This window comes from Orbicella faveolata, unplaced genomic scaffold, assembly GCF_042242905.1.
Source record: "Orbicella faveolata isolate gen_17 unplaced genomic scaffold, um_ofav_v1 contig_46, whole genome shotgun sequence".
NCBI classification, from domain to species: Eukaryota; Metazoa; Cnidaria; class Anthozoa; order Scleractinia; family Merulinidae; genus Orbicella; species Orbicella faveolata.
The window spans coordinates 14,414,321-14,442,132 of record NW_028301576.1 but is presented as its reverse complement, the minus strand read 5'-3'; the positions used below and the strand labels follow the sequence as shown (position 1 = coordinate 14,442,132).

At 40.2% G+C, this 27,812-nt stretch overlaps 3 protein-coding genes across 6 annotated transcripts in view; 2 read left to right on the top strand and 1 right to left on the bottom strand.

Annotated features, from left to right (window-relative positions):
• The window catches only part of LOC110054742 (uncharacterized), a 140,020-nt gene that overhangs the window by 98,603 nt on the left and 13,605 nt on the right, over window positions 1–27,812 (bottom strand). For all 3 annotated transcript variants that reach the window (XM_089277197.1, XM_089277198.1, XM_089277199.1), the window contains 2 exons: window positions 15,256–15,340; window positions 9,331–9,555 (listed from right to left, as the gene is read on the bottom strand). In XM_089277197.1, the coding sequence (XP_089133323.1) occupies window positions 9,331–9,555; window positions 15,256–15,340 (310 nt within the window). The remainder of the gene's footprint in view (window positions 1–9,330; window positions 9,556–15,255; window positions 15,341–27,812) is intronic.
• Window positions 16,853–20,594, top strand: LOC110047787 (RING finger protein 151-like). 2 transcript variants are annotated; one of them, XM_089277910.1, is made up of 5 exons: window positions 16,853–17,551; window positions 18,030–18,503; window positions 18,624–18,783; window positions 19,559–19,752; window positions 20,368–20,594. In XM_089277910.1, exons 3-5 carry the CDS (start codon window positions 18,631–18,633, stop codon window positions 20,543–20,545), a joined length of 525 nt encoding a protein of 174 aa, XP_089134036.1. In that variant the 5' UTR covers window positions 16,853–17,551; window positions 18,030–18,503; window positions 18,624–18,630; the 3' UTR covers window positions 20,546–20,594. The 2 variants fall into 2 exon arrangements, with proteins under 2 accessions (XP_089134036.1, XP_089134037.1); XM_089277911.1 differs by lacking the exons at window positions 19,559–19,752; window positions 20,368–20,594 and having other exon boundaries at window positions 18,030–18,316; window positions 18,384–18,503; window positions 18,624–18,952.
• On the top strand, window positions 23,798–26,255 carry LOC149098537 (uncharacterized). Its single transcript, XM_089276703.1, has 4 exons — window positions 23,798–24,002; window positions 24,140–24,217; window positions 24,325–24,447; window positions 25,636–26,255. The coding sequence occupies exons 1-4, from the start codon at window positions 23,798–23,800 to the stop codon at window positions 25,932–25,934; spliced, it is 705 nt and encodes a 234-aa protein (XP_089132829.1). The 3' UTR covers window positions 25,935–26,255.

Genomic DNA, 27,812 nt, shown 5'->3' with positions numbered 1-27,812 from the left:
TATCCCTTCAGTTGTTATCTTTTCAATCAGGAAGCAAAAGTGTAAACACGAGTCAAGGTAAAAATCATTTAAGCTTATCAAAATCAAGTATTTGGGAATTTTTTTCCAACTTTATGTGCATTTTACATCCCACTCAGAGTTCAGATCAATATACTAAAATAAACAAGACAAGCATAGGGAACACAACTTTAATCTAAACTTAACTCGATTTCGAGTTACAAAAATATCATATAATGGTGTCTGTAGAATGTTGTGAGCTGTGTAACCGCTCCTCCAGTAGTTTTCCAGTAGTTCGGTCGGATGAAACACGCTGTCAGTCGCTTGAATTAAAAAAGGGTTGCGTTCTCGAGTTTTGGCTGGTTTATTGGCTCTAGAATATTACACTGGCGACGAGGTACGGACAAAACCATGGCATTGATCGGGAAAATCGAGGAATACAACGAGAACGACAGCTGGATTGAGTACACCGAACGGCTCGAGCAGTATTTCGCGGCGAATGAGATTACGAACAACAACAAGAAAGAGGGGGTTCTGCTCAGTGTGTGTGGAGCGAAAACTTACAAACTCATCAGGAATTTGGTTAATCCAAGGAAGCCTACCGACAAGTCGTTCGTCGAGCTGGTTAATTTGGTAAAGATCATTTGAATCCTAGACCATCATCTATCGTGTATCATCCATCGTGTATCGCTTCAAGTTTAACAGCCGCTTTCGTCAGCAGGGAGAAACAATACAACAGTATGTCGCCGAACTGAGAAATTTATCGGAGCACTGCGACTTTGGCGACCAACTGGAGAAAATGCTGCGTGATCGACTGGTTTGCGGATTGAGCGACGAACGGATACAGCGGAGATTGCTTGCTGAAAGTCAACTAGAGTTCAAGAAGGCGATGGAATTGGCCACCGATGGAAATTGCCGACAGGAATACACGTTATCTGATTACTGGAAATCTGAGTGAGAAACCCGAAGAATCGCAAGTTCACCGCGTGACCCAAGACCCATCGAAACAGCCACCAAGGGATCCGAAAAGGCCGACAAAAGAATGTTATCTTTGTGGAGGACAATTCCACGATCCTGATAAGTGGAGGTATAAAGACGAAGAGTACTACAAATGCCGTAAGAAGGGTCACAAGGCAAGCCAATGTCTCGGTAAGCGTAAACCGGAGTTTCGAAAGAGCGGCAAATTTGGAAATACACATCACATGGAGGCAACAGACGAGTCGGGTGAGGAAGAATGCGAACAACACACGATGTTTCACATAAACGCCGCGGAGAGAGAACCGTTTCGAGTCGAGCTACAGCTAAACGGAATTCAGACGAGCATGGAAGTGGACACTGGCGCCGCTGCTACGATCATCAACGAAGAAACCTACAAGAGAATTATTGCAGGGAATTTGATGAAGAACCGAAAGCAATTGGAAAATGCTAAAGTGAAGCTCCGAACGTATACAGGTGAATTAGTCAAAGTCATAGGAACTTTGAATGTTATTGTGAAGTGTGAGAAACAAGAAGTGGAACTGCAAACACTCGTGGCGGAAGGATCTGGGCCTAACTTACTGGGAAGGGACTGGTTGAGAGTTCTGACACTCAACTGGACGGAGTTGTTCAAAATGCAAGTTGTCAAAAACAACCAAGGGTCTTCACTTGAAAAATTGGTTGACCGGTACTCAGAAGTGTTTAGAGAAGGACTTGGGACCTTCAAGGGCCCAAAGGCGAAAATTCATGTGGAATCAGAGGCACAACCAAAATTCTTGAAGGCGAGACCAGTGCCATATGCTATGATAGGGAAGATTGAGGCTGAACTCAAGGGGCTACAAGATGAGGGAACGATTGAACCGGTTCAGTTCTCGGAATGGGCTGCTCCCATTATACCTATTCTGAAACCAGACGACTCAATTCGCATCAGCGGAGACTACAAAACAACTGCCAATCAAGTTTCAAAACTGGACAGTTATCCTATCCCGAAGGTTGAAGACCTCCTGGCGACACTAGGAGGAGGTGAAAAATTCAGGAAGTTGGACATGAGCCAAGCCTACCAGTAGCTTCTTCTGGATGATGAATCTAAACAGTACACCACCATTAACACACACAAGAGGTTGTTCCGGTACAACCGCCTACCCTACGGGATATCGTCAGTACCAGGAATATTTCAGCGGAACATGGAGAATCTATTGCAGAACATTCCTTATGTAATTGTCCGGGTGGATGATATCCTAGTGTCCGGAGCCTGCGATGAAGATCACTTAAACAACCTGGAAGAAGTCTTGAAACGACTAACAAGTGCTGGCTTACGACTTCGGAAAAACAAGTGTGTGTTCATGGAACCTCAAGTAACCTACCTGGGTCACAAGGTCAGCAAAGAAGGTATTCAACCATTGGATGACAAGGTCGAAGCGATCACCAATGCACCAGCGCCCAAGAATGTGTCGGAACTAAAATCGTACCTAGGCATGATTAACTTCTACCAGAAATTCCTGCCTAACCTGTCGAGCGTGTTGGCTCCATTGCATGATTTACTACGTAAAGAGACCCGCTGGCATTGGGGTAAAGAGCAGATGCAGGCTTTCCAGAAGTCTAAGTATTTCCTGAAGTCCTCTAGACTCCTTGTCCATTATGATAGTCAGAAGAAGTTAACCTTGGCATGCGATGCATCATAATATGGCCTGGGAGCTGTTCTCTCGCATCGAATGGATGATGGCTCAGAACATCCAATCGCATATGCTTCCAGGACACTGTCCAATGCAGAAAGAAATTATTCCAATCTTGAGAGAGAAGCACTTTCCCTGGTATTTGGTGTGAAGAAATTTCACCAGTACATTTACGGCAGACATTTTAGTCTAGTGACTGATCACAAACCATTGGAATCATTGTTCAATGAGAAGAAGGCCACACCGCCTATGGCAGCAGCTAGAATTCAGCGTTGGGCCTTGACTCTAGCTGCATACAACTACTCCATTGGGTACAAACCAGGACCAGAACATGCCAATGCTGATGCCCTCAGCCGACTACCCTTGCCGGTTAGTCCTTCAACTACACCTTTGCCTGCAGAAACTGTGTTTGCAATGGAACTCCTCAATTCAACACCAGTGAGTGTGAATGAGATCAGAACCGGAACCAGATGTGATCCAATACTGTCACAAGTAATCAAGTTCGTTCAGCATGGTTGGCCTAATCACAACTCAGATGAAGCATTGAAGCCCTACTTCACTAGGAAAGATGAATTAAGTGTTCAAGATGGATGTTTGCAGTGGGGCAATCAAGTAGTGGTTCCCCTTAAGGAAAGAGCAAGAGTGGTAGAAGAGTTGCACGAGACACACCCTGGAATTTGCCGTATGAAGGCGTTGGCGAGAAGTTATGTGTGGTGGCCAAAAATGGATGCAGACTTAGAGCAGGTTCACCAGTGCAGTCCCTGCCAGGAAAACAGGAAGTCACCGCCAGAAGCCCCTCTACAACCCTGGGAATGGCCTCATAAACCCTGGGTTCGACTCCACCTAGACTATGTGGGTCCGTTCCTTGGAAAAATGTTTCTCATTGTGATGGATGCCCACTCCAAGTGGATGGAGACGTTTCCAATGAATGCATCAACTTCAAGTGCTACCATTAAGAAATTGTGAATCGCTTTCGCGACACACGGCCTACCGGAAATTGTCGTCACAGATAATGGCAGCAACTTCGCGAGCAAAGAGTTTAGAGATTTCCTCAAACAGAACGGGATCCGTCACATCAGAACAGCACCCTACCACCAAGCGTCTAACGGACTGGCTGAGAGAGCGGTGCAAACATTCAAGAAGGGAATGAAGAAGATGAGTGAAGGAAGTGTGGAGGCACGAGTTTCAGAATTTCTAGCTCGTTACAGAATCACCCCGCAGACTTCAACAGGAGTGTCCCCTGCAGAATTACTTCTAGGAAGGAAACCCAGATCAAGACTAGACGTAGTCTACCCGGAAATCGGAAGGAAAGTGCGACAAAGCCAAGCTTCTCAGAAACAGGCACATGACTGGCACGCTAAGGAGCGCAGCATGCAGGAAGGGGAAGCAGTTTACGCAAGCAACTTCCGAAGAGGACCAAGGTGGTTACCTGGAATCTTGAAAGAGTCAACGGGTCCAACTTCCTTCGCAGTTCAGCTAGAAGATGGCCGACTCTTGAGACGTCACCAAAACCACCTTATACAGCGATCCTGCATTCCCCAAGCGCCTATTGCTGATCAAGAGGGCCCAGCAGACCCAATTCCAGCATTGCCGGCAGCTGAACAGCCAGAATTGCGGTGGGAAGAAACCCCAAGGGAGCCAGCTGTTCCTGTGCAATCAACTACCCAAGGCATTCCAGAGAAGCGTTACCCTACTAGGAACAGACACGCCCCTCGATACTTGGCTGATTCTGTCATTAAGTGACTTTTTAGGTTATTAGGACAGAGACACTTAAGTGGCAGTCCCGCTAAAAGCGGTCCACTCGACTTCGGGACCAAAAATAATTTGCCTTCATTTTTTGTCAGTGAAAAGGGTTTGACACATATATATAAAAAAGCAATTTATTATTTTCCAATTCCTTATTTTGGCTTTGCTACGAGCCAAACTTGAATTTTGGCCGAACTGAGGTTGCCGACCGTGATCAGAAAGGTAAAATTCACCGATTTTGTGAAGTGTGCTACGTCGCCTGAAATGCAGCTCACGGAATTTCGTCTTCATACGAATTTTAAGGTACATTCATTACTTTGTCTGACGAAATATGGAAACTTTTCGAAAAATTCTAAGCTTACCAGCGAGGCTGGAAGACATCCTACTCCGAGGCCTTTGATCACCTACTAAAATTTAGCTAAATTTGACGGGGAAAATCTCAAAAGTTGGGTCTAAATGAAGCCCAAAAAGCACATCAAAGTAAATTTCATACCTTAATAAACCGTTCTATAAGTTCAAACCGGTGGGTATCTCCTTGGATTGCACGCGAGAACAGATTAAAATCTGCCATAGTCAGTGTGTTTACATAGCTATCGCTCGTGTCAAAGCTCATTTGCATAACCCTGGCAGCCGGTGAAAATACATCTTCTTCCGTTCAGGTTCGTTTGTTGACCTTCTGAGTAGTGGCAAATAGCTTCCTTTAATACTTGTGTACACTCAAGATCCAGTTTTGAGGTGAAGGTTGCGTTAAAGTTGATTAATTCTCAAGACTTGCGAGACTCCAAAAGTAAATAATGGCGCCGGCCTGCAGAGATTAACCGTAGCCGTCGTCCTGACCCTTCAATAAATTCTGCCGCAGCGGTAGCACTAGGAGAAGAAGAAAATCGTAAGTTTTCATTTACCGTTTTATGGCAACTGAATCCTGTACTATTGCCAAGACTACTGGGAGCTTGAGGGCTATATGCCCGAATTTGAAGAACAACAACAACAAACACTTGCCGGTTGCATCGCTGGGAAATGAACCTGAATGAACACGACACGCTTGAATGGAGCTATGTTTTGCGATGAATGATGGGCTTTACTTCTGTTTTATGCTTGATGCTTGTCTTTTAGTATCTTGCACAGCGCATAAAATAAACTTCGGGATCCGTTTATCGGACCGTTTATACAACGAAAGCTGCACCAGCTTCGTCAAAATGTCACACAAGTTGTAACGTGACCAATTACCCGGGAGGGGGGCACTCCCTTATATGGGCTATATAGGTATCTGTATGTGAGGCCCCAAAGGGTAGGGTTTTTCAGCCGTTTGGGTCATGAATAGGGTACCGATTTTGGCCATTTTGGTTATAAATTGGGTGTGGCTTTAGCACTCTAGTCTTGAATTGGGTATGTTTCTTAGCAGAAGCTACTTTTTCATCGTTATCAATAAGACCTTCAACAAAAGCCCTTCATAACGTATGTTTAGGGCAACTGTGACAGCCGCAACGGTCACAAATAGGCTATCGACTTTTTGGTCGGGTCATAAATAGGGGTAGCAAAAAAACGCAGATTTCGGTCATAAAGAGGGTAAGGGTTTTGGGAAGTGGGCCGCACACCCCCACTCAACTTTTCTGGAAGTACTCCCCCCTCCTCTGGGCCAATTACCAGGGGCCGAGCGCAAATCCCCTACCCCGCATGCGCCGATCATTAGATTTGGCAAGATTTTGTCATTTCAATATTGATAATGAAAAAGCCACCCATTAATTTTTTTGGACAAGTGCAATCTTTTCAGTATGATCGAACGACGACAATCATTGCACCTTTTCAATTTTTATCTACCTTTCCTCAGAAAATATAAGGAGTTGCTAACACATGAGGGCGGAGGAAACACACATGGACCTAAAATTCACTTTTCCTTTCCAGTTATCAGCCGTTCGTTTTTCATAGAAAACACAATGGAAGAAAATCAAAAGATGGAACCAAGAAACCTTCCAAAAAAACGTCCATATCGAAGCGCGTGCAGATGTCGAGAGGCCGATTTCTCACTTTGTGTTTATAGGACTACTACCCTTTCCATTTTTTTCTTACGACACCAGAATTATTGGCCATAAAAATAGTTTGTCTTTGATTTCTCCGTCTCGCGAAACATATGGTTAAGTGATGGGACATGCACTCTTACTGGTAAAGTAAAATGAAAAAGTGAAAAAGTAGCTTCTGCTAAGAAACATACCCAGAACATACCCAATTCAAGACTAGAGTGCTAAAGCCATACCCAATTAATAACCAAAATGGCCAAAATCGATACCCTATTCATGACCCAAACGGCTGAAAAACCCTACCCCTTGGGGCCTCACATACAGATACCTATATAGCCCATATAAGGGAGTACCCCCCCTCCCGGGTAATTAGTCACGTTACAACTTGTGTGACATTTTGACGAAGCTGGTGCAGCTTTCGTTGTATAGACGGTCTGATAAACTGATCCCGAAGTTTATTTTATGGGCTGTGCAAGATACTAAAGGACAAGCATCAAGCATAAAACAGAAGTAAAGCCCATCATTTATCGCAAAACATAGTTCCATTCAAGCGTGTCGTGTTCATTCAGGTTCATTTCCCAGCGATGCAACCGGCAAGTGTTCGTTGTTGTTGTTCTTCAAATTCGGGCATATAGCCCTCAAGCTCCCAGTAGTCTTGGCAATAGTACAGGATTCAGTTGCCATTAAACGGTAAATGAAAACTTACGATTTTCTTCTTCTCCTAGTGCTACCTCTGCGGCAGAATTTATTGAAGGGTCAGGACGACGGCTAATCTCTGCAGGCCGGCACCATTATTTACTTTTGGAGTCTCGCAAGTCTTGAGAATTGATCAACTTTAACGCAACCTTCACCTCAAAACTGGATCTTGAGTGTACACAAGTATTAAAGGAAGCTATTTGCCACTACTCAGAAGGTCAACAAACGAACCTGAACGGAAGAAGATGTATTTTCACCGGCTGCCAGGGTTATGCAAATGAGCTTTGACACGAGCGATAGCTATGTAAACACACTGACTATGGCAGATTTTAATCTGTTCTCGCGTGCAATCCAAGGAGATACCCACCGGTTTGAACTTATAGAACGGTTTATTAAGGTATGAAATTTACTTTGATGTGCTTTTTGGGCTTCATTTAGACCCAACTTTTGAGATTTTCCCCGTCAAATTTAGCTAAATTTTAGTAGGTGATCAAAGGCCTCGGAGTAGGATGTCTTCCAGCCTCGCTGGTAAGCTTAGAATTTTTCGAAAAGTTTCCATATTTCGTCAGACAAAGTAATGAATGTACCTTAAAATTCGTATGAAGACGAAATTCCGTGAGCTGCATTTCAGGCGACGTAGCACACTTCACAAAATCGGTGAATTTTACCTTTCTGATCACGGTCGGCAACCTCAGTTCGGCCAAAATTCAAGTTTGGCTCGTAGCAAAGCCAAAATAAGGAATTGGAAAATAATAAATTGCTTTTTTATATATATGTGTCAAACCCTTTTCACTGACAAAAAATGAAGGCAAATTATTTTTGGTCCCGAAGTCGAGTGGACCGCTTTTAGCGGGACTGCCACTTAAGAACTGCAAGCTAAGTTTTGTCGTTGATTTATTGTACTAGTTTTCATGGCTTAGTGGGAGAGTATAGAATGTTGTGAGCTGTGTAACCGATCCTCCAGTAGTTTTCCAGTAGTTCGGTCGGATGAAACACGTTGTCAGTCGCTTGAATTAAAATAGAGTTGCGTTCTCGAGTTTTGGCCGGTTTATTGGCTCTAGAATATTACAGTGCCGATGTTTGTCCTGGTTTCGTTCACTGAGAAGTGTTCGTTTCGCTTATATAAGTTCATAAAGGTCCTCGAATAAGACACATTCCCATCAAAGCTTACCACATTAGTAGGTCACTTTCCAGCAAACAAATGCTCATCTTCTGGTCATTTTGAACGCCTGGACGAGTCAAATACTCATGAAATTCAGCGCTCAATTTGGCCATAGTACTAATTCGAACATTCGAAGTCAACTCCACTTCAATTTAGCGAAACACCTAACATTAATGGTCGTGTAAAAGCTACAAATCATCAGTTAGGGCTGGCACGATGCATCCTTTGAGTGGTAACCGCGCAAACACGATAGCGAGGCTCGCAATGACTGCACGGTTACTATTCCAATATGGCGTCGGGCTCGGTTACTCTTCCAACATGGCGTCGGCCTCGGGCGCTCTTGTTCGGGCCGACTAATTACGAACAGTGTCTACACCTGAGTCAGCGAGTGAGTAAGTGAGTGACACATTTGCATATCGGAGTCCCCGATACGCTTAAAAACTACGCGAGTTTAAAAAAAAATACGCGTTTAAATACGTGCGTTAAAATACGCTTAAATACGCGAGTTTAAAAACTCGCTTCCAGTATCGGTGCACTTACGCGAGTCAGATCTTTTACTTCCATGTACACTGCTATTTAAATGTACAAAGGTCTTATCGAACCACATTTTGATTACTGCAGAATTGTTTGGGTTGGCTTGTCTCGACAGCTGAGTGAAAAACTTCAAAAATTACAAAATCACGCTGCCAGAGTAATTACTAAATCAAGTTATGATACGAACTCTAGCTACCTTCTTAACTCGTAGCTTCAGTTACAGCGAAGCTTCTCTATGGAACGATCTTCCAGAGGAACTTCGCACTACAAAATCTCAAGACATCTTCAAGAGAAGCATTAATAAATGGTTCTCTGCATCAGACTCCCACACGGCAAATATGTAAACCATAAGTAGAAAATTTTACATGTGATGTATTTCTTTTTTCTACTACTGTCATACCAATATATTTTTTTTACCGTGTTTTAAATAAAGTTTTCATTCATTCATTCATTCATTCATAGTTACGCAACGCTCCCTCGTGGTATACCATGGAAACCACGAGAGAGCGTTGCATAACTAGTATATACATACTTTCACAGTTGTGGTCCCCTGTTCTCTTGTATCCTGCGTTGCAACTACACTCATAACCTTCATCAGCATTTTTACAATGGTGTTGGCATTTATCTGTCTTGAGAGCGCACTCATCACAGTCCTCCTTCTGTTCGGATTCTCCGGAACACTGTCCGTTCTCACAAGTACGACTCCTATATCCAAGTCTATCCTCGCAGGATGGTCTCCATGGACCCCATGTTGGTGCTATTGAGATAACAAAAGAAAGAATGGTGAAAACTAACTTACTGATGAGCCATTCCACGTTTGGCCCCAAGTTCCAGGCGTTCGCTTAGATTTCGGGCTGTGCAAATCTCTGCTTTTTGTTTGTGCCGTTTCGCAAATCATACCAACTAGATGAATGCGAAGATAAACAAAGGGAAATGGGCAACTAAAATAACAAAAATATAAAAAAAAAATATAGCAACAATACGAGAAAAGGAAAAAAAATAAAACAAGAATTAAAATTAACAAAAGCGAGGGTAACCTGAAAAGCCAGAAATAAAGAAAATAGCTTAAAGTAGGTAAGCAAGCAAGCAAGCAAACAAGTAAGTAAGTAAATAAGTAAGTAACTAACAACTTTATTTAAAGCCAGTCTTGATCAAAGTCTTGATTGCTAAATTGATAGACAGCCGGTAACTAAGCCTAGAGCGGTTTGGAGGACTAACCCCCTAATTTATTCTTAAAAATTTGATTGATATAATACGCATAACTTAGATTTAGATATTAAATTAGCTGCAGTTGCATCGGCTGGTTCTGTAGTAGTTTACATATGATTTATCTGTTATATTCATCACCTCAACACGATTTTAAGAAAAAAGTAACAATGGCTGAGAGGTTTTAGTAACGGGATGTTAAGCACGGTGCTTACTAAATACAAAGGTTTTAGCAACAGATTAGGACTATGCGGAAAAAGAAGATCTTTGCTAAGGCTATTGGAAACCACAAAGCAAAATGGGAGTAGCCACGCATTTTTTCGAGATAATTAGCCTTGAATCTCAAAAAAACTGTTGACATCAGCACTTTTCTGAAAAAGAAGGAAACGATATCTCTTCACAAATGTCCTCAGAATTTGCCTTTACATACAGAAAAGACTTGCCACTTCCATTTCATAAATAAAATGTAGGGGCAACCATACGTTTTTTAAAGTTATTCATCTTTTTCGGAAACTTTTAGGGTGCCCGTTACATTTTTTCCTGTCACCTTCCCACTAACACATTTGCGTCTCTCGCACTTGTTTTGCGCGTACACCACGCCATCTGCAAGTACATGTTTACAGTCGGATTTCAGTATAATTTTCGAAAGATAACAGCTAGTTTTTCAGCTGGAAGCCGTTAATGGTTAGTGGTTAGCGATACATTGCTATTGTGGTATTCCTGGTTTTACAACAGGTTCAGTAAACTTGATTTGGTCAGAGTAGGAAAATTTGCTTTCATTTTAGTTGTGTGCTTGGTAACGTAGTTGATTACGTCAATGCCAACCCTAGTGCCCGCGTGGCGGTTATACCATACCTTGCGCGATGTGCAGAACGTGTGCGCACTAACAAAAGTAGGAACCATCCTTAAAGATAAGAAATTGTTCAAGTGAACTATCCTAATCGCCCTTTTCGCTCTGTGAGACACGTCTGCGGGGAATTTTGGCAATTGTATTCATCAAGTGCAGTCAAGTCCAGGTCTTCCAGGTCCAAGACGGCGGACCACTTGAGAGGGAATGAAAAGTCGCCTTCGAAATTACGAAGTGGTGGCATTACATGTTGCATCCCCGAATACTTCAATAGTTCAAGGAAAAAAGCTGCGGTTAATTATACTTTCCAGAAAGAGCCTGCATTGAGAGAAAAGTTGATAAAACATATCGAGAGAAAAAACTTTATTCTAACGAGGCAGGACAACCCTTAAACAAGGAATACGGAAACCGGAATTCGACAACCGAAAACCAAAAACAGGAATCGGGAACCTGGAAAGCGGAAACTAAACTCCGGAATTATTGAAATTAAGAACGATGACAGAAAAAAAAAAAAACTCACTTCAGCAATGTCTAATAAATAAATAAATAAATAAATAAATAAATACATTTTGTTGTTATATTTTTTATTTTCTTTCAGCTTCAAGCACAAACTGTAATTTGAAAACAACATGACTAATTTTAAACAACCCCACGCTTTACATCTTGCCCAGTTGTTCAAAAGGTGGATCCGCTGTCATAGGGTAAATCACCGTTCAATCAGGGTTAACGACTTTTTGCAGGAGCGCAGATCTTATCCAGATCAAATTACTTTGAGAAGGCTGGCGAGTCGCACAATAGCAAAAAGGCTATTATCGCGGCATTGACATCAAAGCGATGTTTGATCCGTTCGCGAACGAGAAGTAGAAGGAAGTAAGTGTCGAACTGTTTCTAGAAATTATTTTAATACGAAGACGGATAAGAATATCTGGTGATGATTTTTAACAGTATCAGCGTGAAAATAATGTCGTTCTAGAATTAATCTCGTATGTTGGGAAAAACACACTCTTTAGACGTGCCAAGTTAACCTCTGCATATCGAGAGTGATAGGCGCGACTGTCGAGGTACAGCTTACTGCCACTGACGGAAACCCATCCTGTTCAGTATCTACTAGACATGAAGGCCAAATTATACCTCCCAAAAGTATATTAGAGATCGCATAAACCAAAATTGCAATTACCAGCAAGCTTACTTCAGTCGCTCTCAGTGCTTAGTATCAAATTATGATGCACGTTCGTTTAGATTCTCGTAACCATAGCCTTCACTAGAAATAACAGTGGACGAACTTCGACAGGCGAGGAACCCTCTTTTACTGGCCTTTTTTACAGGCAAAATCTATGCAATGTAATTTTCGCGTATTTGAAGATCTTGTTTTCTCAATGTTCAAGTTTAAGGTTGTCGGGTTGAAAGATTAATCACACGTAAACATCGCTTTGACGCCAATACTGTGACTTTTTTTTTGCTACTCACCAGTCTTTTCTTCAGTAACAATGTGAGCTTGGCAAGAACCGCGCTCTTGTCGGAGCCAGGTTGATCAATAGTCATCAAACGATGGCTAACTATATTCACCCAAAAATTCGCCAATCCTGTCTGGATAATGTCTGGGGGGTAGTATCAAAGCTAGTTATGTTTTTACAGTTAAAGTTTGTGGTTGAAGTAAAGCAAAGAAACTTAACAACAGCAAGATCACTTTTTCCACATTTACTTATTGTACATTGTTGGAGTGAATTTTTTCTGTCGTCATTCTCGATTTCAATAATTCCGGATTCAGGTTCGGTTTCCGGTTTCCATGTTTTACGGTTCCCCAACGAGGCTCCGACTTTGAAGGTGGGAAGAAAAAGCTGTCTGTGCAGTTGAGTTGTTGCTGTAGACATAATTTGAGTGTGAGTTCCGAAACGAGGTGTTTTCAGAAGGCAAGCCTTCGTCTGCACTGTCCGCTATCTTGGACTGGACTTGATGAATACAACAACAACAATTCCCTGCATAGAGGGAAAGGGCCACAGAGACGAGTTATTTAACGCTTTCGATTAGTATACCGTGAAACATCCCACGAGTCACTTGTATTTTCTCGAAATACACACGAGCCTTTTAAATATACCCGTATTTATTGTTTACTGAGACTTCAGCCACTTTTTAGAAAAGGACTTAGTTTCGATTTCATCACTATTACATTACTACAATCATCGAAAACAATAGCAGTGTATTTGAGATTGGAAGTCAGTTGATGTTACTCCAGTTCACAAAAGAGATCTTCTGGAGTCAGCTGAAAATTAATTATAGACCAATCTCACTACTTCCAATTGTGACTAAAGTTATGGAACGCTGCTTCTGTAACATGCTTTATTCCCACGTCTCGCCGTCAATTACGTATTTACAACACGGATTCATGCGTTCCTGTTCGTGTTCTTCGCAACTTTTGTCCGTACTCCATTCGGTTGCATTGGGGAGGCACTTGACAAAAACAAACAGACGGATATTTTGTACCTTGATTTTGCCAAGGCTTTCGACACAGTTGATCACGTCATTCTTATTGAAAAACTGAAATGGGTCGGTGTGACAGGTCAACTGATAGATTGGCTTTCCGACTACCTAAAGGACAGATCACAAAGAGTTGTGATTGACGGTAGAGCCTCTGAGCGTCTACCGGTCACATCCGGTGTACCTCAAGGTAGTCTCGTCGGCCCACTCCTCTTTGTGATATTTATCAATGACCTTTCTGAAGCCATCCACGAGCAAACCGCACCGCCTTGTATGCTGGTGATACCAAGTTGCACTGTACTATTTTAACAGTGAAGGACTGTGATATTCCTCAGCAGGATCTGACAAGTTTGAACACCTGGAGCCATGAATCAAATATGAAGTTTAACGCCTTCAAATGCAAAGTGGTAACAGTTACGCGAAAGAAAACACCTGCAACTCACGAATATCACCTTGGCAATGTAAGCTTACAACGCGTTCGGGAAAAAAAAGATCTTGATGTTGCCATTTATAGCAATCTATCGAGGGACCCGCACGTTAGGCGCATTGTACTCAAGGCTAGTAGAATATTGGGTCTCTTAAAGAGAACTCGCCCTCTTATCACCGATATCAAAGTCAGGCGGACACTTTATCTATCTCTCGTGAAGTCACAGCTCTCCTATGCGACAGAGGTATGGTCTCCTGCTAGTGTCAATTTGAAAGCGACCTTAGAAAGAGTCCGGAGGCTCGCAACTCGCTGGATACTGAGAACTAGAATTGGCGAGATGTCCTACAAACAACGACTGCTGACTCTTTGATTACTACCATTAACTTACAACAGGGAACTCAGAGATCTTGTCTTCCTCTATACCGGATATACGAACTAGATCTGTTATAGAAAATCTGGTGCCAATTTCTGAAATTACGATGTATGGCAAGGGGAATATGCAAGAATAAAAAAATTATATATTTTTGATTTCGAATAAATCGCGAAAACATTTCAAACCATGCTTTTTGTTTAATGAAATTAAATAGACTGAAGGAAGGACACTGTTTTATTGAAATTGCTCCAAAAACACCAAACTGTGTCTTGAAGTTTTGTTTTGAAGCCATGAAAGCTTTGTTGGTTTGTATTTTATTCCAAAGTTACAGTAGCATTGATACACTGGAACACTTTTAAATTTGTCGATGAAGTAGGCGCTCGAACCCACGAAAACGCTGCGTTACAAAATCCCGATCTAACAAAAATTATGCTAAAATATTCAAATCTATGTGTGTAACATTCCTTCGTGATCTATACTTTATACTTCAAGACACAGTTTGGTGTCTTTTGGAGCAATTTCATTCAAATCGCGTTCTTCTTTCAGTCCATTTAATTTCATTAGACAAAAAGCATGGTTTGAAATGTTTTCGCGATTTATTCGAAATCAAACATACAGAATTTTTTTATTGTTGCATATTCCCCTTGCCACACATCGTAATTTCTGAAATTGGCATCAGATTTTCTATAACAGATCTGTTTCGTACAAAATTCATGTTTTACTGATTTTCATATTTTTGGTTTATCGTTTCCATGGATATATCGATTACCTAAAAAACAGATTTAACCAAACTTCAATCTTTTTCCAAAATCTGGTGTAATTCCACATTGATCAGAGCAAGGGAAGGTTAGTAAAACGCCATCTGAAAATGCTAGCTATGGCAAAGAAAAAACTGAATCGAACCACCTTAAATTTGGGATTTCTTATCAGATTTTTTATTAGATTTTGGTTTGCGCCTCGAATGGGATACTGTTCCCGTTCGCGCATCCCTTTTGGTCTTTTCATTTCTACTCTTGCTTAACTATATATATATATTTTAACTTATGAAATCAATAAAGTTGATAGAATTAGATTTAAATTTTGAGAAAAATATTTTGCTGATCAATGCATATTATGATTAAAAACTTACATGGTCCAGGTGCACATCCACCACATCCATAAACTTCGCGAGAGTTGAAAGGGAGAACTACCAGGATCACTAAAACAATTCTCATCTGCAAGAAAGAGTATATAATGCGAGTATATAATTTATTCATTTAATAAATAGATTCCATACTCAGTGATTCGGGCCGACGTTTTTAAGTTTAATAATGTTACTTGGAGGAAAATCACTAAAAAATCATTGATCTCTTAGAGATTGAATTTATGCCTTTTGTCCTTTAAAGGTTATTTTGTTGATCAGTGAGTGCCCCTTCATAATTCTAGCATAGTTTGCACAAAAACTTAGAGGACGTCTCGTGATGCTGCCCCTTTAATGTTTGTAAATGTTTATTTCAAGCTTTTATCTTTCTTGTGAAAGTTTTAAATTTCTGCCCTTAGGCAGATCTTAGACCCCGTCCACACGTATCCGAATATTTTTGACTCCGCAACTCTTTCTTTCCGGATATGGCTTCCCTCCAAACGCATCCGGCGAATTCAACAGCGAATCCGGATATTTTTGAATCCGCTCTCCAGAGTGGAAAAAAAAAAAAAAATCCACAACGAATCCGATAACGATGGGTGAATCCGGATATTTTCGAATCCGATGACGTAGCAAAATCGTGTCCCGTCTCTTACCGAACAATAAACCAATATGGCGGCACAACGTGAAAATTTGCGGCCACTGTCGCGCACTCTATTGCGCATGCTCTGAAGACATTTTATTGCAGAGGGGACCTGGGTATTAGAGTGTATCCGGATACCATCGGATGCGTGCGGACGGGCGAATTCGATTTGAATACGCTACGTGTGGACGGGAAAAATTTTGAACCCGGAAAGAGACAGTTGCGGATTCAAAAATATCCGGATACGTGTGGACGAGGCTTAAAGTCGATTGATCTCGAATTAACTTTTCACTGTTTGATACGTAAAAAACAAGCACCGAGTCGAGTGTCTTTTCACTGGGTTCCTTTCGCTAATTAGGAAATGCAGAAGAAATCGGGCGGGCGCAAATATACTTCGATGCTTGTTACATGAGTTTCAAAGTTAGTCTTTGGCATGATATTGCTAAAATCAACTACAGTTTCCATAAGGGAATAGGAGATATAATTTTAGATGGTATTATGTCAAACATTTTTGTGGTTTTTCCTATTTTTGCCCTATGTATACACGCAACATTTCACTCGCTCCAGCAAGATGGCCGTCATCCCTGAGAAGTCACATGTAAACAATAACTTACAAGCGAACTAAAGTTGGAGCTGTTTGTCAACAAATACTACAATAACAATTCTCCGATGTTTGATATCCCTCAAATGCCAATGAGTTGATATTAACTTCAAGGCTATAAGCCTAAATGAATGTTCATTTTCTGATCTCCCGAAGATGCTCCGCCACCAAAAATCACTCGCTCACGCCTTCCGATATCACAAAGATGCAGTGAGGTCGGATAAATGACAAATATTTTTTTTCAACTTTCAATAAACATTACTTATTTATGTTCAAAGCCAATCATTGATATGAAACTACATATTCTACATTCAGAATAAGTTATAGACGTTCAGCAATTAACAGGATAGCTGTGTATGACGCGCCATCTGTAGCAAAATTACTTTTCGACATATTACGACATATTACGACTCATATTACGACACATTACGACTCATCATGTGTCGAAAAGACATGAAACAGGTCGAAATAGGTCGAAATAAGTAATGTGATATCATCATGTCATGTAATTCTATCTCGAAATAAGTTGGTTGTCATGGCTATACCATGTAATGCGAAGCTCGTAATGACTCATACCATGTAACGTGAAGCCGGTAGTGACGTTCGAACCCTTGGTTACCGCCTGTTGTTAAGGACGGAAACTGTTCTCCTACACGAAGCCTATTTACCCCAGTTCCTCTCGGCTCGATACAGTTCCGCCATATTTTGATCGTTTCGCTCTTTGCCCGATCGTCTTCTCGTGGAAGTGACCATTCAAGCTCACAGTTCGCTCGATAGGATTATTGCCGCTATATATTTACATTTGGTTCTTTTGATTTATTGCATTATTTATTTAGTGTTATCTCGTTGTTGTCTTCTGCAGTTCCTCGATCTGTTCCTCTCGCACGTGCTTGATCGTTGCTGCCCTCAATCATTCTCTGTTCGATCCATCTTTCTTGTCTGTCTTTTCGCTCATTTTTGTTCGTAATTTTTAAGTCTTAACTGTCCGATAGAATCATGTCTGGATATTCTCCTGAATTGTTTGTGGAAAATGTGGACCAGGAGTTTCTCTGCAGTATCTGGTGAGTGAATGTTATTGATGCATATTTTGCAGCAATTTAAGAGTTCTCTGCCAACCCTGGAACGGTTTCAAAGACGTTACCATCCTTTGACAGGCCTAGTCTTACTTGCAGAGACCTCTTTCGCTTGGGCGGATTGTTGTCCCATTACAGACCACGTGATATTCCCGAGAGATTTGTTCTTTTATCCATCTAAAAATTATTTGTTCATATACACGCAGCTATTTGGAAAATTTGAAGGAAGAATTCTCAAGAGTATCATCACATGGTCTGAAATGGGGCAACAAACCGCCCAGTCGAAAAAGGCCTTTTCCGATTTATAAGTAATGCCATCAACTTTTCCATCGAAAATTGCGGAATTTTTCTTAGACGTATTTTTAGAATCAATTTTTAAGGCTGTGACAGCATCAATTTTGTGGCTACTGCCAAATTTTTTGGAATAAATTGTGAAATGTGTTTTTTATTGTTGTTATTGTTGCAGTTATGGTGTGTTCAACAAGCCAGTCTCTTGTCAAGATGGGCATTCCTTCTGCCACCACTGCATCACCCAGTGGCAGTCAAATAACAATCATTGTCCAGTCGACAGGAGAGTTTTAAGTGGCACTTTGGTTAGAAATCTTGCAGTTGAAGGTGCTATTAGCAGGAGAGTAATGAAGTGTCCGTCAACGATCTCTCTTCTTGGTGGCTGCAGCTGGACTGGGCCAACAGCTGGTCTGGAGAATCACCTTCCAAATTGCGATATGAAGATTGTGGAATGCAATTTTAAAGGTAGAGGATGCATTCTTCGTTCTTAGCAACGTGAACTTGCCCAGCATCTGCTAATCTGCCCTCACAGGACAGAGAAGTGCCCTTCCTGTGGTGTGGACGTTCCACATAGTGATCAAACAGGTCATGATGAGCTTTGTGTTCGCAAATTGGTGCCATGTCCAAACAATTGTGGGATTCAGGTGGAAAGGTAGATTTTAGTTAATTATGTATTGTTATTGATGGGAGCTACTTGTGTTAGATAGTCTTCATTTGCTCTTTATCTAAAATGTTTCTTTCTCCTAAATCCTTTCCACTCATTTTTCTTTAGATGCAAGATGCTGTCCCATTTGGCTTTTGTGTGTTCAAAGGAAGGGCGACCCTGTCCCCTCTGTGCTGTAGGATGTACTGAGGTGCGCTCATTAGCTGATTCAGATTCCTCAAGCCACCTCAAGCTTCTCCTCGAAGCTCGTGTTTCTGGGGCATGTGGAGTAAGTCTTTATAGCAATGATTTAGTTAGTAAATATCCATCAATGAACATACCATTTAACAAATATTTGTCATTACACATGTCGTCATGTAAACCTACTACATTCAAAGCCCTAGTAAGCTGCCATTCTCGGGGAAATGGGAGGTGGGTATTTAATAGTGGTTGTTCATTATTTTTTCGTCATCGGGCTAACTGCTTAGAACTGAATCATCATCAATATGTGTTTGAGTGATTTTATTAGGCGTCCCTTTCTATTAAGGACTCATATATCTATGCCTTTTCCAAAACAAACCTATGATAGACGTGTATTAAACTTCGGATGGCCATTTAATAGGGTTTTTGTTTGTAGTAGTTAGGGAAAATTATTTCTAGATAAATGGCTAGTTAATAAGGGGTGGCTGTTTAATAAGGGGGTGACAACTTAACGGGTGGCTGTTTAACATAGGTTCCCCCCAAAAAACTTTAGACAAGTAGCTGTGACTAAGGACTGGTACATTGGTAGTTAACATTTGTATATCTTGTTTTATGTGTTAAATGGCAGTATTCGTTGTTCATGTAACTTATAAGAGGCAAGGAGAATATTCTTCTCTGAAATTTCTCCCCTTCCACAGTCTTTTACCTTGTTTAAATGGCAATCATTTCTGGTTGTTTTGAAGACAATTGAAAGTCATGGCTAGAATTTGCCTAAAAGAAAAACATTTCATTGCCTATGTGAATGCTTGGTCTGTAGTCATATGGATTTTTCATGGATTTAACTTCCGCATTTTGTCCCTTAGATTCCTACTCCAGGTCTAGATGGCATGTCTTTAGCTGGGTCATGGCGAATCGGTGGTGAAGTCACTTTGCCTATTTGCAGTCCATTGTACGAAGGTCATGCAGGCTTGGTGAGGTTGGAAATACGCAGTGGTATTTCTCTGAAGCTTTTTTTTGAATCAAAGTTGCAGTTGCCTTGTTATGGTATTGTTTTGAGGTTTGTATTTTTGAATTACATGGTTGTATTTTACTTAATTTCTCTTTACACCGTATTGATTCCATTTCACACCTCCTACCATCTAGCATGTTCTTCTTATAAGCATCCACCATAACTGTTTGTTCAATAAGTGCACCAATTTGAAACTGACATTGTTGATGGTGTTAGCAGTATGACTCCTACTTTCTTCCTTTCCATTGGCAGAGAGCCCACCACCCGACCTGCTCACGCGTAGTGCCATGTAAACATGTTTTGCTGTAGACAATATTCTGCTATGCGTAAATTACTGATATCACGCTCTAGAATCCATCAGAGAGCGATGTAAATATGAGAACAATCATAGTTATTGAATGACAAAACAATCATTGAACTTGGTTATTGCAAAATATGATTTGTCAGTCTCATGCTGATCAATTGATGTGGTCGTCACCGACAAACCACAATATTTTACTCAAAATGATCAACTCATTGCAGTTGCATCTATTGTCCAATGCACACATGTGTATATCTTCATGCGTGTGGATTTAGATGTACATTATATATCTCCTAGAGTTTGTTATGTAACCCGTCAATAGAACTCTAAGGTCACCTTGATGTCACCTTGTCTATTTGCAGGTGTTGTTTCCGTTGTGGAGCGGACAAAGTTAAGTTCAGTGCCCCTCAAGATTTAATGTGCCAAGCTTCTGTTGCATGCATTGAAATGCAGAATGTTTGCCCTGAGAACAAATTTTATGAGATGGCTTGTAACAATGATCCAGTTTTTTTGGACTTTCTTCTTACGATGTGTGCTTGAAAACTTTTCAATGTGTAATTTCAAATATTACCAAGGGATATGTGGGTCATGTTGGCTCCTGCATTTATGTGTTTGAGAGTGCCCTCTTCTCGCAGATAACTTCAGTTGAGTTCCGCAGCATGCACTATCCTAGGATTAAGGATAAGTACAAGATGCTGACTCCTGATATACATGTTTGTGGAGATGCATGTTTAATCAGTTGAGGTCTGCAGCATCCAACATCCTTAGACAATATTATTATTGAGTCATTTGTGCTTACCACCCAAAAAACTGTGTTGTTCCCTTTTTTTATCGGAATTTTGAAGAAGTTTTATTTGGTGTTCTATGGCAATGCGAAACCTAACATCTTTGCTATAGTTGTCTGCGTTTTTTTCTGATGATTGTAATTTGATTTCTATTGGTCAAAACATCCTGGCCACAATGAGTTGAGCTGGTTACTTGATGATACCCCCTGTGTCTTAGTGTGCAACTTTTTCAGTGGGGGAATGAAAATTTCCTACTGAGACTGAAACTTTTATGAGGGTGACATACTACTAGTTCAATGGGATTTTCACCTAAGACAACAGGTTAATATCCTCTGGGGGAAGAGGAGGGGACTAGGAAACCGAAAATTATAAATAAAGAAACCCACATTGCTTTGACCGTCATATTCACCATTTCCCAATAAGCCATCTCTTCCTTTTCTCGAGTGGTTTTTTCATCAAATTGATCAATGATGAATAAAGATTGTACAATTTTGATGTTAGCTCACATTAATAAATGATTATGATATAGACCTGAGTGTTTACTGGAAAACTCACCACTGATAAAATTCATACCGAACTACATCTGTGACCCGAGCGGCGTATTTTCCATATCCTGGTCTGTAAACATATTGAAAGCTTCATTTTCCGTTTATTTATAGCTGGTTTTTCAACATCCAGTTTTCGATATAATAAATAGAAAATTGCAAAGTGGCTTGAAGATATGAATTTTATTTTCGCGTGTTGACTACATTATTGTACTCACTCGCTGCATTCTTTCGCTGCCGTGTAATGTCCTCCATTTTTTATTTATAAAATAAGTGAGCTATTACGTGCGCTCTCATCGGTGTATAGGTGTGTTTAGATGAGAGCATGTAAACAGAGTTGTGACGTTTTAGATTCGCACAGTTTTTTTAGAATTATTTCATAACAGTAATACAGCACTTTTTCCATGTTTATATAGCCTCGGCTAAACACTCGTGAGGTCTATTCTTGAAAATTATGCAAAACCTCCATTATGTCTCGGGTTTTCATAACTGTCTTGAATTCTCACCACCCCCCTCACGTTTAGATGAGGCTATGTAAACACGGAAAAAGTGATCTATTGCTTAAATAGACACGCGTGTTGTGCTGGAAAATAACCACTCTTAAATTCACAGGCACCCACATCTACATTTAATAGGAAACCACATCTGGGACTCGTGTCATTAGTTATCATCGTTGGTCTTCGAAAATTTGCGGTAATTATTCGTAAACGTTCGTGTGGCCTTTGGACATTTCCCGGAGAATCCTCGTAAATCTTCGGATAGTGTTCGGAAATCTTTGAAAAGTCGTCAAGAACGCCGTTATCCGATCGGTTCTATATATCGAATATCTCTCCTCTTGTTTCACTTGGTATCTCAATCGTGAGATATCGAGTTCAACACTGGAAGAGATATTCCATAGCTCGTACGCGCCCATGTATTGTCCTCTCTACATTCCCTGGATATAGCGTCAATTCAGCAAGCATTTTAAAGGGCATAAAGGGTACAAAGCTTTGCCATGGAGGATCCTTCGACATGACAAACATACGGATTGCGATATTGTAATCTGAAATAATGACCTTCTGGCTAAACCTTTCTTAACTTTTTCTTTTACTTGAGGGTGCTCTCAAGAGTTTTTTGCCGGTGGTGATTGTTGCGTTTTGAAAACATCTGATGCGTTTTCGAAGTGCAAGCGCCTTTTTTTGTTAAATTTCTTCGGTATAGGAAGGACGGGGCCTCAATTTGCTGAAGTTGTTTGGTGATCCATGACCAGTAAAGATCAGTAAATGAATGGTTAATTTAGTGATTGCGGTCCAACCACGGGCACGAAGAAAATTAGGCTTAATAAAAAAAAATGACACTCCCTATCCTCGGTAAAGGTAGGACAAATGTTAGTGGGACCAAGTAATTAAATATCAGAACAAAAAAACAAATGTAATATATCTCGCGGGGTAGGAGGCAGTACAAGCTTGATCCGGAAAAATAGCTCTAGCACGGTATCATGACGGGACACGAGTCAGGGACATACTCGGACTTATTAACTCTTCTCTTTGTTTATGGAAAGTACAAACAATTGCAAACCTTTGTCCCTTCTGTAATTTATTACATGGGCACGCAAAAGAAAAAGTACAAAAATTTGCCCGCTTTTTTTTCCTTTTTTTTTTCACAAGTCCGCGGTAAGTGACGAAGCTTGTGTAGACACTTAAAAAATACTTCAAAAATAATCGTGCTTTTTCTTTTATTCAACTTTCCAATTTGTTTCGCCATTATTTGTTACTTGGAAAAAGTTCAGGCTTGTAACTTGTTTTCGACTTGCGACGCACCGGTGGAAAATAGAAAGATGTGTTCCACCTTTTTTCATGTGTATCCCTTTTGGCTACAAAATTTCGTGCATCCCTTTGATGAACCAGAGGCTTGGGAAACACTAAGGAGAACCACGAGGACTTCAATTAATTTCGTTGAGTACAAATAACGAGCGCCGATTGTTCGAGTGCCGGTTAGATGGTATCTTATTATGTTCGACAGGTCGATTTTTCATTTCATTTTCATTTCTGCTTCTCCCAGACTTAGCTTCTACTCATGTTTTTATAACTCGATAGAAACACGGAAAATGTTTTCATTACGAATTGTTTCAAACCCGTGTTTAAGGATACATCACCAACTTGAAAATCTTGTCTGAATTTCTTATATTTTTGTACGATTTCCTTTTTTGCTGCAAAGGCATGCCGCAGAGACCATTTATAGTTGATATTGGAATAACAAAATCGCTGTGGCCCCGTGCTCAGTTAAATGATTGAGACGCATAAAAATCTACAGAGTTTGCCTTTGGAGTAAGCACAGAAACAGGGCCTCAGAACTGCAGTTTATTTTCTAGAATGGTTTAAAGTGTGGCGTCGTTTTTATTTGACTTGGGTTTACGCTACAGAAAAAAACACTACTGCTGTTAAAAAGTTGAGTACAACAACGTTGTAAAAGCACTCGGTCTTATGTACCAACAACACATTTCAAAGAAACGCCTGAAGCATGCAGATAAAGGAAATAGCGTTGTGAACCTACTGACTTACAAACTTTTAATTTTTTTTATTTTGAACTCATGTTTGCGTGTCATTATTCTTCACTATTGCAGATTTCGTAAACACATAGCAAGCGGACGAGAGTCGAGCAGACGCGAATCAAGCGTTAGCGATGATGGTAACTGCCAGTCTTTATTTTATAATGTTTGCTTCCTTTTTGGCACGGATCACAATTCATGTTTACCAACTAGGATGCCTTTTGATTGATAATTATCTGCTTATTAAACTAATCGGTTCTTCTGTGGTCGTTTATAGATGCACGAGAGAGAGAACGCTCGAGCAGAAGACGCGAGCGCGACAACCGAAGGAGACGGATAAGACGAGTGCAAAGAGGTATTACACTGCAGAAAAATTGTTTTCTTACTTTTTATGATTTTCAAAGTCCACAGTTGGTGTAATTGAAGAACATATGTACTGATTGTGGGTCCTTTTCCTCGTAGAACGCGATGCAGAAAGAGATGAACGTAGAGAAGAAGAAGCAGAAGAAAGGGGAAGAAGAGATGAATTACGAAGACTTAGAGTTTTTGAAGGAGACTTAAGAAACCGCCTGCGGTTGAGGAAAGGTTAGTGTTCATAGCTGTTGGTGACTGTCTTTCCCGGCATTGTTGCGAAGAAAAAACAAATAGGTATCTTTACCATGCATGGAACTGCAAAAACACAGTTTAATAGTTAATGAGTCGATGTTAGATGTTGTTATTGCGACAGATTCCGCTAAAAATATGTTCATAGCACGCTTATTACTATTTGGAACATCTCACATTGAATCGTTTCCTAAGAGGATCCGCAAGTAAATTTGCAAATTTTCTCGATAAAGTTTATGTCAAGCCTCGTAAAAAATACTCAGGCGCTTGCTATTTTGTTTTGACCCGAAGTGAACGATCCGCTCCAATTATAAAATGAAAAGGTTCAAGTTCTGTTTTTTCTTTGTAAGTCAATTTGAGAGCCAAAGTCTCCATTTAACAAATTCGGATGTTATTTTTTTACGCGTTTGTCCTGTTAATGATCATGAATTTCGGCATACCGTGTGGATCCACTATAGCCCAGTGTATCCGCAAAATTCTCCCGCCACTATTTTTGACCTATCAAAAGTCAATTAAACTGCAAGATCAATATAGTTGTGACTATCTCGCGTGTACCGTATTTCCCGTGCTTGCCATTAGTCATTAGTCTCGTATTAAATTCTCTATGGCTTGGTGTAAATCATTTACACAACGCTCTCTCCTGGTATACTTAAGGAATAGACCACAAGTTGTTATGGTTTATACACTCATAAACCTCTCGGGATGTTGGAAGAACATTAGCAGATTTCGTAAATCACTAGCCGCAGGCGATTGATTCACGAATTCAAGTGGTTTATCATGCCTCTAAACTATAGAAACCTGTGGTCTATTGCTTAGGGTTAGAAAACACGCGAAATTTCTATGAGTTGACTGGCTCAATAAACCATAACTGATTGTCCAATCTGAGCGCGCGCATTCATTTAATTATTATATAACATGGAATATACCACTCGTCAGTTGCCTTTTCTTGGTATACAAACTCGCCTAAAGGTTGGGCGTGTATACCGAGAAAATACAAGCGACTCGTGGGATATTCCATGGTATACCACTCGAAAGCGTTGCATAACTAGTAAGATCGGAACAATCGCATAAAAAGTCCTCTTCTACACAACCCTATGTATTATTTCCTATGTAACATTCGAAATTTGTAAATTTTACATTCATATTTATCAATTATCTTATCTCCTATAGTGCGCTGTTTTAACTGCCGAGGAATGGGCCACAAGGAAAGGGCCTGTCCCTCGGCCAGGATCAGAAGACGAGGAGGGAGAGGCAATACACATCAGCAGCCAGCGCCAGCACCAGCACCAGCACCAGCACCAGCACCAGCACCAGCACCAGCACCAGCACCAGCACCAGCACCAGCACCAGCACCAGCACCAGCACCAGCACCAGCACCAGCACCAGCACCAGCACCAGCACCAGCACCGAGCATTATTGTGCACCACCACCACCACTATCAAAATAACACACATGTAAATTTCTCTTAATTTTTTCTTTTACCGTGATTTTCGGCTCTTATTTTGTTTTTAAATTTCATGTTATCTTCCCATGAGTAATAATTTTTCTGCAATTCTTTCATCTCGTTTTGCCAATAGAAATAACTCTCCAATTTTGTTTTATTATTTAACTAAAATAATTTTATGCTTTTTTCACTACCGGTATAATTGTTTCTCGTTTTTTCGTACTTTTTGATATAAAATAATTTTCAAAGATCCCCTTTTTTAATTATTATTATATTTTTAATTTCACATTTAAATTTTTTTCGTGTTTTTCTTTTTTCACGGTTTAAAATCAATTTCATTTTTCTCTTTTTTCCTATAAATGACATGTTCCCCAATGTTCTCGTATTTTGCAATTTAGAATAATTTTCGTATACAATAAACAATGATTTTTTCCAATTTTTTTCATTTTATAATACGTCAAAAGAATTTTGATTTGGCAATAATAACTAATATTTCAACTTTCTCCGATTTTCCAATGCCAATAGATTATGATAATATTTTCTTGCCAATACTGTATAATAATTTCGCATTTTTATAAGTTTCTCGTAATATCTAATGTAAAATAAATTTTCCATTTTCTCAATTTTCCAATAAGTATTTCTTCATTTTTTTCAGGAAATTTGTTATATTTCACAATATAAAATAATTTTACAAATAGAACCATAGAATATTTTTCAAATTTCATCTTTCTTCCAATATACAGTGATTTTACATTTTTACTTTTGTCTTATTTAACGATGTAAAAAAGTTTCTTTTTCAAGTTCCAATTTCCAATAACAACTTATTTTCTAAAAACATTGTGTCATGATTTTATTTAAAGATCATAGTAACTGTCTCTCCGTACTGTCAATGACGGTACTTTGAAAATCTTTTTTCCAAATTTTGTGGAGTCGGATTTTTTTACTTCCTTGTAAAAGTTATTATTAGTTAATTTCTTCTTCATTGGCCGCTCTTGCTCGAAACTACTCCAAAGTAAAATTTTCCTCTCTAAGATTTCTGCCTAGTTCCTGCTTGTCCAGAAAGCATAAATATGACCGGAAAATTGCATCGTTACTCAAAATTGGTATATCTTTCAGTCGAGTATATGAATAGTGCCTAAAAAGTTCACACAAAATCTGTATTCGATAGCGCGTCTTTTGCTAGCCGGCTTTTGTCGGTCAATCTCGTTCCAAGGGTTTCTCTTCTTCCCAGGCCCTGGAACGAGAGAGGGGCGGGAAGAAAATAGACCCTGGGAACGAGGGTGTTTGTCTGATATTTTTGTGTCTATTTTGATATTATTTTTTTAACGCGGTCAAATAAAAGTAAGACTCCCCGTTTCTCTTGACAGCTAAATCCCTAAAAAAAGAACAACGCACGAAAAATAGTGGAACTACCCCGGTGAGAAGGTAGACTGCCTGCCAGACGTTTAAGTTTCAAGTGCATGCGATTGGAGCGTCTACGCGAGGTTGCGAGCGCGGAGAAAAGAGATTTTTTTTCTCCGATTTGCCGCCTTTGAAACCTGTTTGATTGCCGGTTCCGCCCAAGTTTGCAAACTGATACCATCTCGCGGCAGTTATTGTTGTGCAATCGATCGCGTAATAGTGAACACTTCGAGTTTAGTTGAGTTCGTTCTTCGTTTTCAGTGGACGTTTTAACTGTAAACCCTTGGAATGATGGAATGAGCTATGAGAAACACCAAACAAGTGTCCCTAAAAATGAGACGATATCGACTTTTCGTGATTTTCTGTTCGCTTCTTTCTCTAATTTACATAACATTAAATGAGGTACAACCGACCACCCGTATCCTCTAGAGACCTCTAGGGTGAAGGGGAAAACTTAAAATGGAGGGTCTCTGAGCAACTCTGCATCTTAACGGAATGTAGG

Excerpts from the sequence above, each read along its gene's own strand:
- LOC110047787 (XM_089277911.1), top strand. The coding sequence starts at position 17,487 with ATGTCTGGATATTCTCCTGAATTGTTTGTGGAAAATGTGGACCAGGAG. Across the intron at positions 18,317-18,383 it reads TGTGGAATGCAATTTTAAAG|GACAGAGAAGTGCCCTTCCT; the intron begins GTAGAGGATGCA and ends CTGCCCTCACAG. Across the intron at positions 18,504-18,623 it reads TGTGGGATTCAGGTGGAAAG|ATGCAAGATGCTGTCCCATT; the intron begins GTAGATTTTAGT and ends ATTTTTCTTTAG.
- LOC149098537 (XM_089276703.1), top strand. The coding sequence starts at position 23,798 with ATGTACCAACAACACATTTCAAAGAAACGCCTGAAGCATGCAGATAAA. Across the intron at positions 24,218-24,324 it reads GATAAGACGAGTGCAAAGAG|AACGCGATGCAGAAAGAGAT; the intron begins GTATTACACTGC and ends TTTTCCTCGTAG. Across the intron at positions 24,448-25,635 it reads CCGCCTGCGGTTGAGGAAAG|TGCGCTGTTTTAACTGCCGA; the intron begins GTTAGTGTTCAT and ends TATCTCCTATAG.